Here is a 17,945-nt window from a genome sequence, read left to right as displayed (position 1 = left end):
CTGCTAAACCCTATCTAGGCCAGGTTATTTTGAGAGTTCATATGGCCAGGCGGGGAGAGATCTTGGCCAGCGATGAGGCGATTGCGCAAAAAATTGGCACGCGGGTTGTCAGGGACATAATCTACATAATTGTACAGTAATTTATTTCATGTGAATTGCTATGTAAGTGATCATGCTAATTTATGCATAATTAGAATGTGGAATTATACTTTTTCCTCTTACTCCCTAAATAAAGCTCCAAATGTTCTATTTTTTGGTAAAGAAACTCTTTGTAGTGTTCTTAGCAAGTGAACATGAACAAAACTGTGATATCAAATCATTTTCTTATGTATTGTTTTTTGCAATTTCTATGCATTTCCTTGTTTTTGCCTTTTGTTTTTCCTTGTCTTTTCAATGAAATTTGTTGGGGACTCTTCTGAGATCATAAAAAGCATAAAATAAATGCATGTAGACCAGCAAAACTAAAAATAATACAGTTGTGATTTTTGGTTGAAAAACAATTTGCATTGCCTTAGTACACAAAGTCAAGTTTTTGACCAACTTTTTTGGTCTGACATGCACTTACATAATGTTGCGTAATTTCGGAACCATGTACATTACCTGGGTGACGCTAAATTGGTCTCAAAAGTTGCACAAGACTTGAAAATAAAAAATCAGCGAGCGGCATGGTCAAAAAATTTCGTGCTGCAAAAGTGTTGCGTGAATCTTTGAGGGGGGACCTCCAAGCCCCCCCCCCCCCGGCCTAGATAGGGTTAAATAACACATTTTTCCAAGTGCTGGCAATATCATTACCCCCAGCTTTTGCATGGCTACCATCATAAGGCACTCCAGTATTCATTTAATTTCTTTGAAAATACATAAGGTAATATTTTATGTAACTTGGGTAGGGAATGGTAGACATAACATTAGATTTTACCTCTGGACAGACTTCTTTCAAACTAAAAGAAGCTGATTCACAACACCTTTTCATAAAAAAAATCCTAAATAAACCAATGTTAACCCCAAGATAAAAAAAAAATAGCACTTTAAAAACTGATCACTTAAAATCATTGAGACCCTCCCCCCCTTTGAAATCATCACTAAAATCAGCCTCAACATATCGTCAAATAGCTTCCTTTCAGGCGAAGTATTTGGTAATGAGTGCTTAAATACTGGAATGTCAAATAGGCAATCTATTATCAACATTAACATTTGGTACTGCTCGAAACACAACTCAAATTTGTTCGAGAGTTTTGCTCATTTCTTTGAAGTGCTGTGCAGGGAGTGGCCAGATTCTGTCCTAGTGCACAAGACTACAATTTAAAGGGACGAAACAACTTTGTCTCTATTTGCTTCTGCCAGAATAAAAGGTGTAGTGTACAAGCCTAATCAACAATACCTAAACTTTCGGATGACATGTAACTCAATAACTATGTTAAAAGATGAAAAATAATATTTGCCATACAGCAAGCTTGAGAGTACCCAGCTGGTAGACAGCAAAGATGGCCATGTTGGCCCATCACAATGACATGTGACACAGGAAGACCATACCTGTCTGAAGAATACTTAACAGTGGTTAACGAAGGTACCCTTAGCATGAAATCATCTCAATTTTGTATTGGTAAATAATTGACCACTTGGCCTGAGCTCCAACCCATCCCAAAGGACAAGTCCACCCCAACAAAAAGTTGATTTAAATAAAAATTAAAAAGAGAAAATTCAAGCATAACACTGAAAATTTCATCAAAATCGGATGTAAAATAAGAAAGTTATGACATTTTAAAGTTTTGCTTAATTTAAAAAACAACAGTTATATGCACATCCTGGTCAGTATGCAAAGGAAGAGACTGATAATATCATCCACTCACTATATCATTTGTATTTTATTACCGGTAAATGGAATTTAATCTAATTTTCTCCTCATTGCCAAGTGAAACAACGATAAATTCCTCCCTGAACATTTGGAATTAGCATTGTTCAATACTATATGGTTCAGTCAAGTTGGTCGTTATTGTCAAATCTAAAAAAAATGAAATATTGTATAATTCAAACAATAAAAAAACAAAAGAAATAGTGAGTGAAGGACATCATCAACTGTCTCATTTGCATGGTACCGAGTTGTGCATATAACCGTTTTGTGAAAAATAAGTGAACCATAACTTATGTATATCCGATTTTGATGAAATTTTCAGCGTTATGCTAGTTTGATTTTTCTCTATTTATTCATAACAACATTTCTCTGGGGTCGACTTGACCTTTAAGGTGTGCAAATGTGAATGAAGTACCGGCTGAATCAGTGAATTCAATGAACTCGGACAAAGTTGCCAACTGCCTTCAAACGCTTTCATTTTCAGTTTTCTACTACTAAGACTGTTATTACAACTGAACCTTAATAAATAAGAACAAAAAGTAAGAGAATAAAGGTACAGTCACACCTGAACATCTTAGCCAGTGTACACTGACATACCTAGGCTATGGCAAGTCATTTTCTTAATCCAAATTTTTTATATCAAGAATCGCCTTATTGTTTACTACACATATGATTCTTCATGTGAAGAATTTGAATTCTTGATATTTTGTGTTTACAAACAAACTGCAGTTCTTAATATGAAGAATGGAATGCTTGATAAGAAACAAGATTAAAAGGGAAAACGGCTGGCCACACACACGGAATGTCAGCATACCCTAGCTAAGATGTCCAAATGTGACTGCCCCTTTAGGATGCAAATGCTATAAAAATATCTTGAAGGAATTAAAGAGAATGAAACCCTTGATGAATAAAGTACAATGAAAATTAGACATGCAACAAGAAAGCCAGGGTGGCACCAGCATATTTTGAAAAACCTTCATATAGGCCTGCTTAAATTTTTGTTTTCTTCTCACTTCTGAATTAAAATTTAGGAGCATATGAATGTCGAGAATGTTAATGCTATGGAGATCTCATTGGCAAAGTGAACAAGATATAGATGTCACACATAAACAGCTCTCTCATTTGATAAGTTAAAAAATCTTTCAATAAATATTGTTTAGCTTAATTCTGATTTAGCTCCAGCTATTTGTCCATGATGAATTTTGTAAAACTATTGCAGTAAATCCTTGCACTCAAAAGAAAACATGATCTATACTATATTACCTACAAAATTAATGAGGAAATTGTTTATGTGTGACATCACACATCTTGGTATAATTGCCAATGGGATGATCTTTGTAGAATGACATCAGCATTAAAATAGTAATAACTTTCTAGGTTTTCCAATTTATACAGGTCTTTCAATTGTTCTTCCAGGGTTTCATTCTCCTTAAGAACCATGATTATTTCATGGAGAACATACACATAAAGAAATGGTACATATGCCTAGAAAGCGAGAGATAAAGTGCTATAAAGCTTTCCCAAGCTCAATTTTCTTCTGTATCGCTTTAGCTGAATGGTAAATCATGGAATCAATCAGTCCAGCAACTGTATTAAAAAACAATTGAAACAGAAAATAGAAAAAAGGATTTAAAAAAAATCACTCGCTATATCGTTGAAACCTGCACAACATGAAAAATTATGACATAGCCCTTCACATGTCCATTCTAACAATTTTAACCTGAACATGCAGGGCGTTAAAATTACATTATTTGAAATTAATCATAACAGCATTGTGAAAACTATTGCTTGTACAGATTGTAAAGATGTGGTAATGAAATTATCTCATCAGCATGTCCAAGAATGTATTAAGTAGACTACACATTTTAAGGATATTCAAATTTTAATATGGTACAGTACTGAAAACTTCAAATATGTCTTATGTGATAAAAAATATACACTTACCTGTAAAAACTCCCCCTATGATAGCACACACTCCAGTTAAGAAATGCATAAATGACCTGTAAAATAAAGACAATTCATTGCATTGTTTTCTATAAAAGCTATGCACTGTAAAGACAAAATTTTTCAGCCAGGTTTTACTGATGCAATGCTTCAATAAGCAGTCAGTGAAAAAAAATATTAAGAAAAAATAATGTACAACTTTTGCATTCTCTTTCTACCACGACTATTGCTAGTATAGAATGTATACCCTGTTGGTAATATTAAATTTTTGTCAACAAATTAACCTCAATATGTTTTTTTATGTATATCTCAGGAAAGATCTTTCTGTCAATGGATTGTTTAGATTTTTAACAACTTTACAATTAGAACAGGGGCCACGGAACGGTTTTCAAAGGGGGGGGGGGCTGACTATGCAAAAAATCACAATCATATACTTTTACATATTGCACATGGTTTTTAAAAAAAGTGGGGGCTGAAGCCACCCCCCCCTGTAGAAATGATTTAATGATCAGAATCTTACCTATTTACTTCTTTAAATTTAACCATAAGTGGAGACAGTTCATATAGAACAAAGACACCCGGTAGACCATGTTCTCCCGTTGAAAACGATGTCGTTACTTGCTTCTCATGTTTTGTGACGGAATACTGATTTGTTCTCGTTATAGATTGGTCCAGTTTGGTGTACGTTGTAGGAACAATTTTGACGAAATACTGAAACATGGACGAACCTAGGAGTGATATACAAATATATTAAAAATTAATAAAATATGAAAACAAACAGAATATTGATGTTGCAGGTATTGTGAAATGCACTAATTCATTGATATTGTGATGTCTTCCTACTAAGGACAAAATGATGAAGATGTCAGTGTCTATGCAAATTGCACTAGAACCTTCCTACTCTGGCATGGTTGTTTTCATTAACATTTCCCCCTCAAGATAAATAGATCGATATATCAGTGCCTAGGCAGCCTATAACAGAATATTCTTGCTTTGACTTTGACATGGTTGGTTTCATGAATAGGGGAGACGGGGGTTAGTTGGAACATGGGGTAATTTGAAACATTGCAATTTTCTTTAACGCCTGTAAAATAAATTTATGCAATACTGCCCTCAATTTATTGCTATTAATAATACAACTGTTGTATTATCAATAATGTGAAATTGAGGGCAGTATTGCATAAATTTACTTTACAGGCATTAAAGAAAATTACAATGTTTCAACTTACCCCATGTTCCAACTAACCCCGGTCTCCCCTACATGTCATTAATTCACTGATGTTTTGATGTCTCCCCATTCAGGATAAATTGACCAAGATGCCAGGGTCTGTGCAACCTATGTCAGGGCCTCCCTGCTTTGACAGGGTTGGTTTCATGAATACATGTCATTAATTAATTGATGTTTTGATGTCTCCTCATTCAGGACAAAAGAGATCAAGATGCCAGTGTCAATGCAACCTACATCGGGACCTTCATGTTTTGACAGGGTGAAGATGGGTTTTATGATCGGTTTCTGTGTTGGGATGGGGTCAGGTGCACTCTTCGGTGGATTTTCAGCTTTAAGGTATATATTTGAGAATTTCCTTCAGACAGTATGCTATATATTTTTACCAGGGGGGTGGTGGGTTATTTTTTTGCAAATTTTGGCAGTTGGGTGGCATTTAGCTGAAATATTAACATCAACTACACTATGATACTAGTACTTTCATTGCACCGTACATGCAGGTACCTTTCCATGCATTCTGAGCAAACGGCTAGAACCACCAGTCTATGAAATAGATTTATGCCATATGGCAATATGTCAAGGAGAGATATCTTATTATTCATTCTTTACTATCATTTGTTGATTGATTTATTTTCATGCCTACTGGTAATAAGTAGTCTCGGCAAAGAATGCAGCTATTGTATATGCTGTTATGCTGAAAATAAGTAACACTCCTTAAGCAGTGAGACTGCAGAGAGCTAACAGTCATGGCCTATAGGCTATTGCAGTTGTTGTTTTTGTACAGAAGATGGTTTGGTGCAGGTAATAATAATAATATGCAGTTCTTGTATAGTGCATTTATGAATGTCTCTATGCACTTCCAAAGGGCTTGGATATTATTACCCCAGCTGTAGCTTGGCAGCCGTAATTACTAAGATAACAGCGCACACGCATTTCAAGGAATAAATTCCTGCCAGGTACCCATTTACCTCACCTGGGTTGAGTGCAGCACAATGTGGATAAATTTCTTGCTGAAGGAAATTACGCCATTGCTGGGATTCGAACCCACAACCCTTTGTTTCAAAGTCCAGAGACTAATCCACTGGGCCACAAGGCACAATTTTGGTACAGATTTTTTCGCGATACAAAATCATTTAGCAAGAGAAGAGGGTGTAGGCTGTTTGTAGTCTTGCCACATCAGAAGTATGACCTGCATTGAGCATAACAGCAAATAAAATATTGCCAGATCAGAATTGTAAACCGAAACGACAATAGCCGCAGCCTCAAACTAGATCATAGACTAACAGTAGTCGAACGGTGGTATATTATAAATCTTTCAATAAAAATGAAACATAAAAGGGATGTCTCTCCTTGATATATTTGCATACCTCTACAGTACAAAATGAAATGAACCTGTTTACAGCATCATATTTGAATTGAAACGAGAGAAGAAAAAAACCTATGATTTACAATGTACTTCCCTAAGATCACCTGTTTTAAAAATCCTCTCATGCTACGCCTTAACTGTATACATTTTCAGACGGTGCATACTTTGTACCAATCTTTGTTTTCTATCAAAGATATTAATTGATCAATCCTTATTGGACTTAAATCTATTAATGCATAAGAAAAAGCAAAAAGAGACATTTTGAGGGTATTTTATAGTCCACCAAAAGGAAAGTTGTTCATCAGTGACATCACACATCCTTGTCGCATTGCCAATGGGAGGATCTCCATAGCATTAGTGATTGCAATATTTAAATGCTCATAACTTTCTCATTTATTGTCCGATTTTTCTCAAACTTTCTTTATTCTTCTTTGATTTTTCTGTTTCTACACAAGCCTACTGGTTCCAAAGGTTTCATTCCCCTTTAATCTATTAATGCACAGAAAACCCATACATTGAGAGGCAAATGCTGTATAGTCAAAACTAAGAATTGTGTATCTTTTTATCCTGATCTCCAGATACGGTCTTCGTGGTCGCGAGCTGATGAATACAGTAGGCAAGAGCATGGTGCAGGGAGGGGGAACGTTTGGACTCTTCATGTCAATTGGAACAGGAATACGATGCTGATACATGAGGAATATCTTGAAAGGACTCTTACAATCATGAACTGATCACAAATAGGATATCATTCATCAAGGAAGTGACCTAGAGTTTTGAACAATAATACTGCGGTTGTGAGACTAACTCTCCTCCTGTGTATTTGATTTGGTGGATGTTCAATTGTGAGAATGATTTAACAAGCATTTCTTTCCTCATTGTCAAACATATCAAAATGATCTGTTTGTGTACTTTCCCATGACTGATTTACAGTTACGAGTCTGTTATATTTATACATGTACGCTTTAATCATTCAGAATTTTGATGTACAAATATTTTCATGTGGTAAAAAATTACTAATACAGAGAACAAAAAAATACATTTTTTTCGTCATTGTGTATTTTTTAAATTTGTTTTCTTCTTCCAGAGAAAGTGCTACTTCAAGGTGATGAATATAGGACTCTATTTGAAGAGCACATCCACACCCCCTCCCCCCCAAAAAAGAAAATCCATTGATCTCGCCGTGAACAGAACCAGCAGAATAAGCTTTGGTGTTTCTGTAGGTGTGTACATCCCAAAATGTAAACCATGCTTACCAACAGATCGATGAATAGCTTAACTTGAACACAAAATTTTGATAGGCTTTTGTTTGGCTTCACCTCTTCCTTTCAAGTGGAAAAGAGATAAAAACTAAATGTCCTTTTAGGGATTGTTATTTGAGTAAAGTCCATTTTAGGGAATAATTTTCCTGGTATCGCATCCCAATTTGCTCCACATTCTCTGAAGTTGCTACACAAAAAGTCTTTTGCGTATATGATTTTTAAACAAGGCTGTAAGGAACTCGGTTGAAAGCTTTTATACTGCGACCAAAATGACATTTGGATAGGGTATGAGTAAGAATGCTAAGTTAAATGTGATAATATATGCACAGCATTGTCATCATATCACATAATGAAAGGCTAGACTACAATTAGTTTGCAGAGAATTGTGTTTGTTTTATTTTTAACATGCAAAATGATATCACATGTACAAGAAAAGAGTGTTAACTTTGCAGAAAGAATACATTGTAGAAACAAAGCATAAATTAAATCGTTTGGAGTGCAGAGTTCATTCAATAACATAGTAGATGATTTATCTGTTGAAGCATTTATAATTTCATTATGAGAACCGAACACCAACCCTCTTTTTTACAAATACATTGATATAAATGACCCAATAGCATATTACGATCATAAACATGTGTATTCATGGTATACTGGTAAATCCAATGAGCGCTTATACCTTGTCGAGTGGTACTGGCACAGAAACGTGAGCATTAAGAGGCCTCTGTTACAACCGGTAAAGTAGCAGATGCTTAATGTCTCAACAACCTATTTGACATCACAATAAAAAAAATGTAACTAGGTCTACATAGTACTCTGTTAAAGGTTTCTGTGCGTATATGTAGCTTGCAGCACTGGGCACATTAACACACAGTGTAGGTTCCATTCATTCTTCACAGCATGGGTTGAAGCTGAGAACTTTTTTTAACTAACTGAAAACACCCTCTAATATCTTTTTTTTTATCTTGGCAAAGAACTTAATTGAAATGTTGCCTCAAAAAGATCAGTTGATCACCTGTAATACTTTTTGCTAGGAGGCTAATACATTAAAGTCAGGAAGCACTTTGCAATATTCTGATTTCTTTGACATTACTTGTAATTCATTTCATCAATAATATTACATGGTATACATGTGTAAAAAAAAAACACTTTAAAATCCATATTGCAAATAAAGATTCATTTATATGCTATTTTTTCAGTCTGGATACTTAGTATCACTTTGTAGTATTCTTTGCACATTCAAATGTCTATCTGAAGATTTCATAAAGGGTCAATAAGATAATATACGAGATAGACATACAAAGCTAGGAGGGAGAGGGAAGAGGAGACAGCAGAAAAGAAGAGAGAGGGGGGCAGCAGAGAGAGAGGTGGAGGTTTGAGGAGGGGGGTGAGAGAGAGAGAGAAAAGAAAGGGAGGTAAAAAAGAGTGAAGAGAAAGAACATAGATGAGATCGGCAAACAGAGGAGAGGGGGGGACAACAGAAAGGAAGAGAAAAAAATAGAGAGCAAAAAGTGGATAGAGAAGAGGGAGATGGAGGGTGTAAAGAAGGGGAGGGGGTGAAAGAGGGAGAAATAATAAATCATGCTAAGTCTACAGCAGATATGAATTAAAGAATAAATGCTCTATAAGATTTTAGATCCAACTTTGAAGCCTCTAATATAACAAGAAGCATTTTGCTACTAATATTTACCTTTAACATCAATGATCTTTGTATTGTCAAGAGGATTTTCCATGCCAGGATACTCCATTCCAAACGACAATGTTTTGACGTGATGTGTCATGTTAAACTGAATAAATATAAATAGAAAACAACATTAGAAAGCAATTTAATAGAAAAAATGACTTTTACTGATATTTAAATATGTACTGTCAAGTGTGATTAAAGAGAAATGCCAGTAGTTGCAGTTAACGCTGATTTCATGAGAAAGTCTGTAAAACCAGGCTTAATTGTCAGTATATCATCGAGGATCTACATCTGGTACAGTCACATATACTGAACTTTGTGAAATCTTGAAATCTACGCTGAAAAAAATTAGCTTTGAATGTCGTGCCCGACGCTTGACCCGAATTCTGTGCTTATTATTATTGCTTTGAATGTCATGCCCGACGCTTGACCCAAATTCTGTGCTTATTTGCTAATTTCTCAGCAATTACACAATTTCTTCAAGAATCCTTGGCACATATTCTTTACTTATACAGACACTTTGGTGGTCATTTCATTGGATTCTGTACGAAATCATTTTGATATCGTTACCAAAACTAGCATTTACCTGAATAATCAGCTATGTGGAAACAATTTTCTCAGACCTGGGGCCCGTTGCACAAAGAATTGCAACTCTAAAAATCATACGCAGCAACTTGATTTTCAACCAATCAACAGCACGCATTCGGGACTTGCGATTGATTCTTTTTGTTTAAACGCAACTCTTTCTGCAACGGACCCCTGAACATGAAAACCATGCATCATTCACATCTTTCAAGACAAATTTTGCTAAATTGAACAGATTTCTGAGGTCTAATAAGTTCTGACTAGGGCTCACTAACTTATTCATCTATGAAATAAATCTGTACTACTAAATGTGTCAGACTACTCTGGTAATTCATTCCAGCCATCCACGAAAGTGAGATGGATTCTTAAATGCAAGTAGTAAAAATTTATAGCTCTGGCATTGTCAGATCATGAATATATTCCAACCTGACATCTAAAATTCAAATAATGACCTCTGTGAGCTTTGACCTTGTGACCCCAAACTCTGATCAGTTCATTCTCACACACATAATTATGCGTACATGAGCCTCATTTGAAATGATCCCTAAAACTGTTCTTAACTGCAAGCAAAAGATAATCAGGTATATGATGATCAATGCGACCTTTGCTCATTTACATTATGATGTTAAATATAATCAGACCATCTTCCCTCTAATGTACATGGATGAACCATAGTATTTCAGATGATTTGAGACTCGTTTCACAAAGCAAAGCAATCATTGTACGTCATTTCTTTCAAGACTGATTGTATTGACTACAATGTATAATTAATCATGAAAATTATGCGTACAATTAATAGCTATTAACATTTAACTTACGGGACCCTGATTATATATGACATCATCTGGCTCTTGCGAGAACAAGAATTTTCAATGCGTATAATGACCTCTGTGACCTTTGACCTCATGACCCCAAAATCTAATCAGATCACTGCCACATAAAGACATGAGCCAAGTTTCAAGTTCTTAACCACCTTTGTGAATTCGGGCCATTGATGTTGGTTTTGATGATTTAATTAGATATCTACCTTTCCTCCTGAGTAAGGTTGTAAATCATGAACATGGACATGATGCTGTTGGAAACTCTTTCCTGGAGCAAAGTGGAAATTACCAGCAACCTGCATTTAAACATTGTAAAGTAAACTTCTGAAGGTTTCCATGGCAAAGATCAATGTAGATGCTTCATGATATGCCTCAAACTTACAAGGGATTATGTTTAAAGGGGAAGTTCAGCTTGACAAAAGGTTTGTTGTAAAAATACCAGACAAAAAAAAAACAAACACATTGGTGAAGGTTTGAGGAAAATCCATCAAAGATTAAGAAATTATTAGAATTGAAGATTCTGATTTGTGACGTCATATGCGAGCAGCTGCCCATTATAAAATGCATAAATTTCAATTTTTTTCATGGTTCATAACTGATCTTCTTAATTATTAAATCATTTATGTTTCTATGCATCTTTTGATGTAATAGTCTTGCATTATTGTTGTCCATGTTTTACTAAGATTCACAACTTCATTTATAACTTGAGATATACTTGTTTCACTGCATTGGTCAGATCTTGATCCAGGAATGGCACTACTAGGTATGAATCAATGAGTTAGAGTGATATATATCATGTGTGTGGTGGCACTTAAGCATAACCATTTCACACAAAAAAATACACACCCCCCAGATCAGTCTGAATCTGAAGATTGTAAATCTTCAAATAAACATAGCCAAGGGTGTAGGCGGGCGAGGGGGGGATGCACATGTACCCTCCCGCTCTTGTCAGCTTGAGTCGCAGACAGGTTAGAGACAAGTTGCAAGGAAAATCGTAAGGATTTGACATGTCGAATCCTTATGACTGGATCGCAAGCTCAATCCAACTTCCAGCCAATCAGACAGCAGAGTTGCACGACGCATATATGATAAACAATGCGCATACGCAGTAGTGAGCTTTTTCTTAGTTGCTATGGCAAAAAGCGCACGCATGAGTCGGGGACAGCATGGCAGTCGAATCGCAAGGTGTGCGGTGTCGCGGCTTATAACTACCTTGCGATTCATCTCCCCTCACTCTGTCGAAGACCAGTCGGGTCGTAAGGTGTGCGGTGGCCTTTAAGTTCCTCCCCATGCTCAAACCAGCCTACACCCTTGACATAGAAGCACATGTATTTAATAGTTACCTTGTTTACTTCTAGATACCCAAATACTTCACAGCCTTCCTCCTTCTGTGATTGCATCTTCTCGGCAAAGCCCTCCCGCTTACACTGCTCTATGTTGGAAGGATCACTGAAAGCCCAACCTTTCCTACGATAAGCTTCCTGTACTGCCTCACAATCATTACAACATCTGTGACCGGGAAAAAGAGTATTCAATTTGGCCATGTTAGAAACTACAACAATAACAAGCAAATAATTAGTCGGTGAAAGTGACGGGACAAACCATTATTCTAAATAAAATTTTGATGTAGCTTTCTTTCCGAAGTGAAGCTGAACAAAGATAGCATCTACATTTGCATCGCTGAGAAAGTGAGAAGTTCTCTAACCCATGAACACCAAAAGATGTTTGAATGCTTCACATTCAAGTTAGGGATAGGAAAGGAAACCTATTTCTCTCCAATAAAAAACAAACAAAACAAAGAAAAAACACCTATGGCTAAAACATGATATTTATGAAATGTGACTTTTTCAGAATGATCCCTAACATGTCATGAGATTTCCTATTATTATTATGTTAAAGTCATACTTACTTTAAATCGGCTGTTTCTGCACCATAGCAACTCTCACATCGATTTGGATCTAATACTTCTTTCTTCTCTTCTTTCTGGTCCTCTTCTTTCTAAAATAAACATACAAATAAAGATTTGAAAATGGCAACAATATAAGTTTTTTAATAACAATAACAAAATATTCTGGTTTTGTATACTGCATAGCATGTTACCATCAAACATGTCTAGCTTCTTCCTAAGAAGAAACCCATATTCATGTGATAAGCCTAACAATCTCCAAATATAGAATTTCTTAAATAATTCTTGACAGTGCAGTGATCATGGAAGCAATAATCACTTTCAACTGAAATGGCAAATTCATCATATTTGATCCTCTGCAAATCTATTCTATTAGTACTTACTTTTTCTGCCACAAGCTATACTAGCCTTCAAGTTGTTTCAATAGGCTAAAACTATGGCACAAATATATACTATTTCTTGCACCCATGATGGCTGGAAGTACCTTTTAAAAAAGAAATGATTTTATCATTTACTAATTTAAAAAGCAATGTTATCAAAACTTAAAATCACTCGCTCTTTGAAAAGTTCCTGAGGTCTGTGTCTTGATATTTGTGTCTAAAGATGTCTGTTGTAAAAAAAAATAATGTGTTAATAGAAAATAAATTTCTTTCTTACCTTTTCTGATTCTTCCTCCTCTTTCTTTCCTAGTTCCTCCTTCTCAGCTTCACTAATAGGAGTTCCGGTCTTGTCAATCCTTCGCTTGAAGATGTTATGATCTACATCTAACTGCTGTTCTCCTGATATATCCATTGCATCAATACTAAGATCTATATCAATAACAAATAAATAAGTAAATGAATAAATAAATGATGTAACACTATGTATTCTATTCAAAGGCACACAAGTGAATATCAAAGAGTTTTTGTGGGATTTTCATTGGATAACTAAATGCATCTCCCTCCTAATTTGGAAATAAAGTCACTCTGGAAATTAGTCAACACCTGGAACGCCTCTGGCAGTCTTGCCTGCATTATACAATTCTATATAGCAGTAGTGCTGACTTTGCAAACAACTATGAATAATTTTCCCCCAAAACACCATTTATTTGATGATTTACTTAGTTTGTTGACCCCAACCCAAAATTCCACTCATGATACTTTTCTATTATGTACACTTTTCTACAAGTCATGCATCCATTCATGGTTTTATTTGAAGATGAAATTTGATTACGCTGCTACAATATAGAGTACGGAAGTGTGACATCATCAATTTTCTAATTTTGTATTTCAGCATTTTTGATACCACATTTTGGTAGAGCATGATGAATCAACCCCACTACCAAGATTTGGTGTGAATTGGTCCCATGTGGGCCTCAGATATGACCTCATGAATATATAATTAGCCCTATAGAAGTCAATGTATTATTGGCCTTGTTCCAAACTTTTAGAACAAGGCCAATAATACATTGACTTCAATGGGGCTAATTATGTATTCACAAGGTCATATCTCAGCCCCCATGAACTGATTCGCACAAAATTTTGGTAGTGGAGGCATTTCATCATGCTCTTCCAAAATATGGTATCAAAAATTCTGAAATGCATAAAAAAAATTGTGATGTCATATCATGTCATCACTGTGGTACTCTATTGTCCTTGCTGTTCACACAACAGCAAAAATAACAGTAAATTGTTTACTATAAAGCCAACTTACAAGCACAAGCCATTTTGGGGAATACTATCTCCATATTGATTTTGAGTTTCTCGCCTCTAGTTGCGTCCACATAAAGCTCTGGAATAACCTGTGAAAACAAACAAAAACAAAGACAGTAAATAAATCTCTCATTTGAGTCAACTATGAGTACCTAGCAAACTGAAGTGGTATTGGATGACACCTTTTTCATCACTTTCTTCAAATCTCTTGACAATTCACAAAAATTTATTTTTTTGATCTATTTAGTGACACCTGGGATAATTCAGTGCATGTTTTGCTTTAAAACTTGCAGATTTTGATTGCTTCTTGATCCTATGTCACAAGCCATAGGCATCTCTTGCTGCATTTAACTAAGGTAAGGGGAAAAAGACTTGCAAGTTTATCATACAGTCATTTTTAATTCAATTTTCTTTCCTGCATAATTAAGATTATAATACTAATAACAATAATAAAAGTGTATCTCCATCTCAATAGCACTTTTAAAAAATGAAGGCTTGGCATTTCTTTTTATCACATCCTGCAAAATAACTTTAAAACACTTAAATAAACAAACACACCAGATTATTTTGATTATACTACATCTTTCACATAAACTAGCGTGTTTTATATTTTCTAATTTTCCGTTTTATCTACCAATGAATCAATATTTTGACGATGGATAATCTTTAAAAACTCATTTACCTTTACTTAACATAGACTTTAAATTCTTAGAACATGATTTTTCTACAGCAGCCTGTTATTGGATAGAAAGAGAAAGCTACAATCAGAAAAATCAAAATATATATTTAAGAGTTTTTAAAATGCATTCAATATTGAATTTTAAAATGATTTAAACACTATTTCAATTGAATTAAATTTTCTTAATAGAAATGTTCTCACCTCTTTTGTAAGATAGAAATTCAGTTCTGATATGAACAGTGTGATCATAATAATACTGCTTACGATGGTCACTGAAATTTAAAGAAAAGGTAAATATTTATAAGCAAAATATAATATTGATTAATAAGAGTAGACCAAGATCCATTTATAATAATTATTCATAATCACATCTTGGATTTCAGTATTTGTTTAATAATAATTTTTACTTATAAATTGTTCTTCAAAACAGCATTTTGTAACATCGCTTATCGAAGGTACGTCATAACGAAGCGGTTCAAGGTCAGACCTATTGTATTTGCTTTGTTGATAAACGGATCGAGGAATCTACACAAGATCAGTCTGGTAGGAAACCTTCAATTTTTCACCTTTTTATTGACAAATTTTTTTAACCTTCATACACATTAGGCATATGAAGGCGTAAAAATCACAAAAATTTGAGTGATTTCTATCTACAAAGATCCATATTTGTTTTGATGTGTCTCTATACGTAAATGGGAGGCAGTTCAAGGCTCCATGATGAAGAAGTATATGTCAAAATATTAAAAAATATCATCATGGAGTCCTCAAGGCTAGGTAGATTGTAACCCTGGGAGCTCCAGCCCGCAAAGCAGGCCAGAGCCCAGGAGTCAACCGTGCAAAGTGAGGGAGACACTGGGGTAGATTGGGATCTCAATAGTTCTTAAAGGCATGGTCCAGGCTGAAATATTTCTGTCTTAATACATAGAGTTGAATTCACTAAGCAAAATGTAAAAAATTTCATCAAAATCGGATAACATATAATAAAATTATTGAAGTTTAAAGTTTATCAATATTTTGTGACAACAGTCGTCATGAATATTCATTAGGTGTGCTGATGATGTCACATCTCCACTTTCCGTTTTCTTATGTTATTACATAAAATCTTTTTTTTTTCATTATTTCATACTTGTGTGAATAATATATAATGAAATAAGTTGCAGCAATAAATATCTCATGCACTAAGGAAGTGGTCAATTCAATTTTTCTAGTTCTTGGAGGAAAAAAATTTAATAAACCTAATTTCATATAAAATAATACAAAAGAACAAGTGGAGATGTAAATCATCAGCCCACTAAATGAATATTCATGATGACTATTTTCACAAAATATTGCTAAACTTCAAAATTCAAGAACTTAGTCATTTGTTAATATCCGATTTTGATGAAATTTTTGGCATTTTTCTCAGTGAATTCTAATTCTACTCTATTTATTAAGCTATAAATACTTTCAGCCAGAGCATTCCTTTAATAAAATGTGGGAACAGAAATTATGCACATATGCCATGGATGAAGGTCTATCGTGACACAAAAATCCTGACATCAAAGCAGACTGGAACCTCAAAAAAAACCAAAATATAGCCTCTGTCTCGATCTGCCATTTTGTTTTTAATTTTGAGAGAGGTATCGCGACAGAACTTTCTTCTTTTATTTTGACTTGAGGTTCCACTTCCAGACTGTCACTGTGCCTTGATGAAGTCAGGATTTGTGTCACGATAGACCTTTCAAGTAGGGTGTCTGAAGCCACACTGAAAAGTGTCAGCATAAAATGGGCTGATTTAGGGGAAAATATGGCAGATTTTTTTCGGGAAGTTCAGGCTACTAGAAAAATGTGATATGAATTGATTATTAACTTGTGTTTGGCATTTATGGAAAGAGAAAATTCAGGGGCTTCTTTTGACAGTAAGGACAAGTTTATATGATCATTTTAAATAAGGATTTAGAGATAAATTGCAAACCCTTATTTTTGTGCGTGTTGAGATTGCTATTTCCCCATGTGTTTTCTATGGGAAAATGAAATTTCTGTTTTGTACAATTTTTTTCACTTTGTCGTAATTTTTCATTGTGATCTGGTTTCCAAATCTTTATAAAAATCATACCATCAGAAAGAGCATAAAAAATCCTATTTGACTCTTTATGGACAAGTTTTTGGCATTAATAATAAATTTAGAAGTTATACAACAGCTCTCGGATGCGAAAAATTTGGATTTGTGTGTGTCCATTTCTAAACTACACAGTCTATGGCAGAGAAATGCTGAAAATTGACCTAATTTCATTCCTCTTTTTTGCAGCCAATAATTGGATTTTTTCAAAAATGTTACATTTCTGTCAGTGTCAGTCTGAAGGTCATTTCTCTTCAAATTCACAAAGAAAATGTGAAATTTTCTTGAAATAAGAAAAATAATTTTTTTCTCCAGCACACCCTATTTCAAGTTTCATGGTAATAATTTCTATTTCCATGTTTTATTAAGATTACCTATTATTGACTATATATGAGACCCCAATCGACCCCAGCGATTTCCTCGTTTTGCACGGGCTCCGGGCGCGGGCCTTAAGAGCTCCCTGGCGCGGCCAGGCAACAGTACACAGAGCCTCTGACTGCTGAGTGCATGGGCATGGCGGTCTGGTAGGGCTTACACTACAGTCCCACATGAATCTATTCATGTTTGTTATTTCGAATTGCCACGAAATCAAAAAGGTTTTTACCTGCAGCTCCTCCAAATGTTTTAACTCGGAAATCTTCGAGAGTTTTAGGGTAGGCATCAAACTGCCTCAGGCGGTTCCAAACGTCCTGTACAGCCATTTCCCCCAAATGAACACAAAAATGGTTTCGACGTTTCCGTTTGTACTCGTCTGCTTCTCTCTGAAATCTGCGATCATCTGAGTCTGAGCTGCGGCTGAGGCCGGCCGGGTCGGCGGCGACGGGGAGCGGCCCGATCG

At 35.2% G+C, this 17,945-nt stretch overlaps 1 protein-coding gene across 2 annotated transcripts; it reads right to left on the bottom strand.

Annotated features, from left to right (window-relative positions):
- Positions 1-2,144: 2,144 nt before the first annotated feature.
- LOC121421777 (endoplasmic reticulum-Golgi intermediate compartment protein 3-like) lies at positions 2,145-17,910 on the bottom strand. 2 transcript variants are annotated; one of them, XM_041616586.1, is made up of 11 exons: positions 17,712-17,910; positions 15,211-15,281; positions 14,332-14,419; positions 13,297-13,448; positions 12,643-12,731; positions 12,077-12,242; positions 10,940-11,029; positions 9,334-9,430; positions 4,314-4,521; positions 3,794-3,849; positions 2,145-3,436 (listed from the first exon to the last, which is right to left on the bottom strand). In XM_041616586.1, the coding sequence occupies exons 1-11, from the start codon at positions 17,806-17,808 to the stop codon at positions 3,357-3,359; spliced, it is 1,194 nt and encodes a 397-aa protein (XP_041472520.1). In that variant the 5' UTR covers positions 17,809-17,910; the 3' UTR covers positions 2,145-3,356. The 2 variants fall into 2 exon arrangements, with proteins under 2 accessions (XP_041472520.1, XP_041472514.1); XM_041616580.1 differs by lacking the exon at positions 10,940-11,029.
- Between the last annotated feature and the right edge of the window lie 35 nt (positions 17,911-17,945).

The sequence above is a fragment of the Lytechinus variegatus genome, chromosome 1 (assembly GCF_018143015.1).
Source record: "Lytechinus variegatus isolate NC3 chromosome 1, Lvar_3.0, whole genome shotgun sequence".
Classification (NCBI taxonomy): Eukaryota; Metazoa; Echinodermata; class Echinoidea; order Temnopleuroida; family Toxopneustidae; genus Lytechinus; species Lytechinus variegatus.
This window is presented reverse-complemented; position numbering and strand designations above follow the sequence as displayed.

Excerpts from the sequence above, each read along its gene's own strand:
- LOC121421777 (XM_041616586.1), bottom strand. The coding sequence starts at position 17,808 with ATGGCTGTACAGGACGTTTGGAACCGCCTGAGGCAGTTTGATGCCTAC. Across the intron at positions 4,522-9,333 it reads AAAGATCATTGATGTTAAAG|GTTCGTCCATGTTTCAGTAT; the intron begins GTAAATATTAGT and ends TATCACTCCTAG. Across the intron at positions 3,437-3,793 it reads CATAGGGGGAGTTTTTACAG|TTGCTGGACTGATTGATTCC; the intron begins GTAAGTGTATAT and ends TTTTTAATACAG.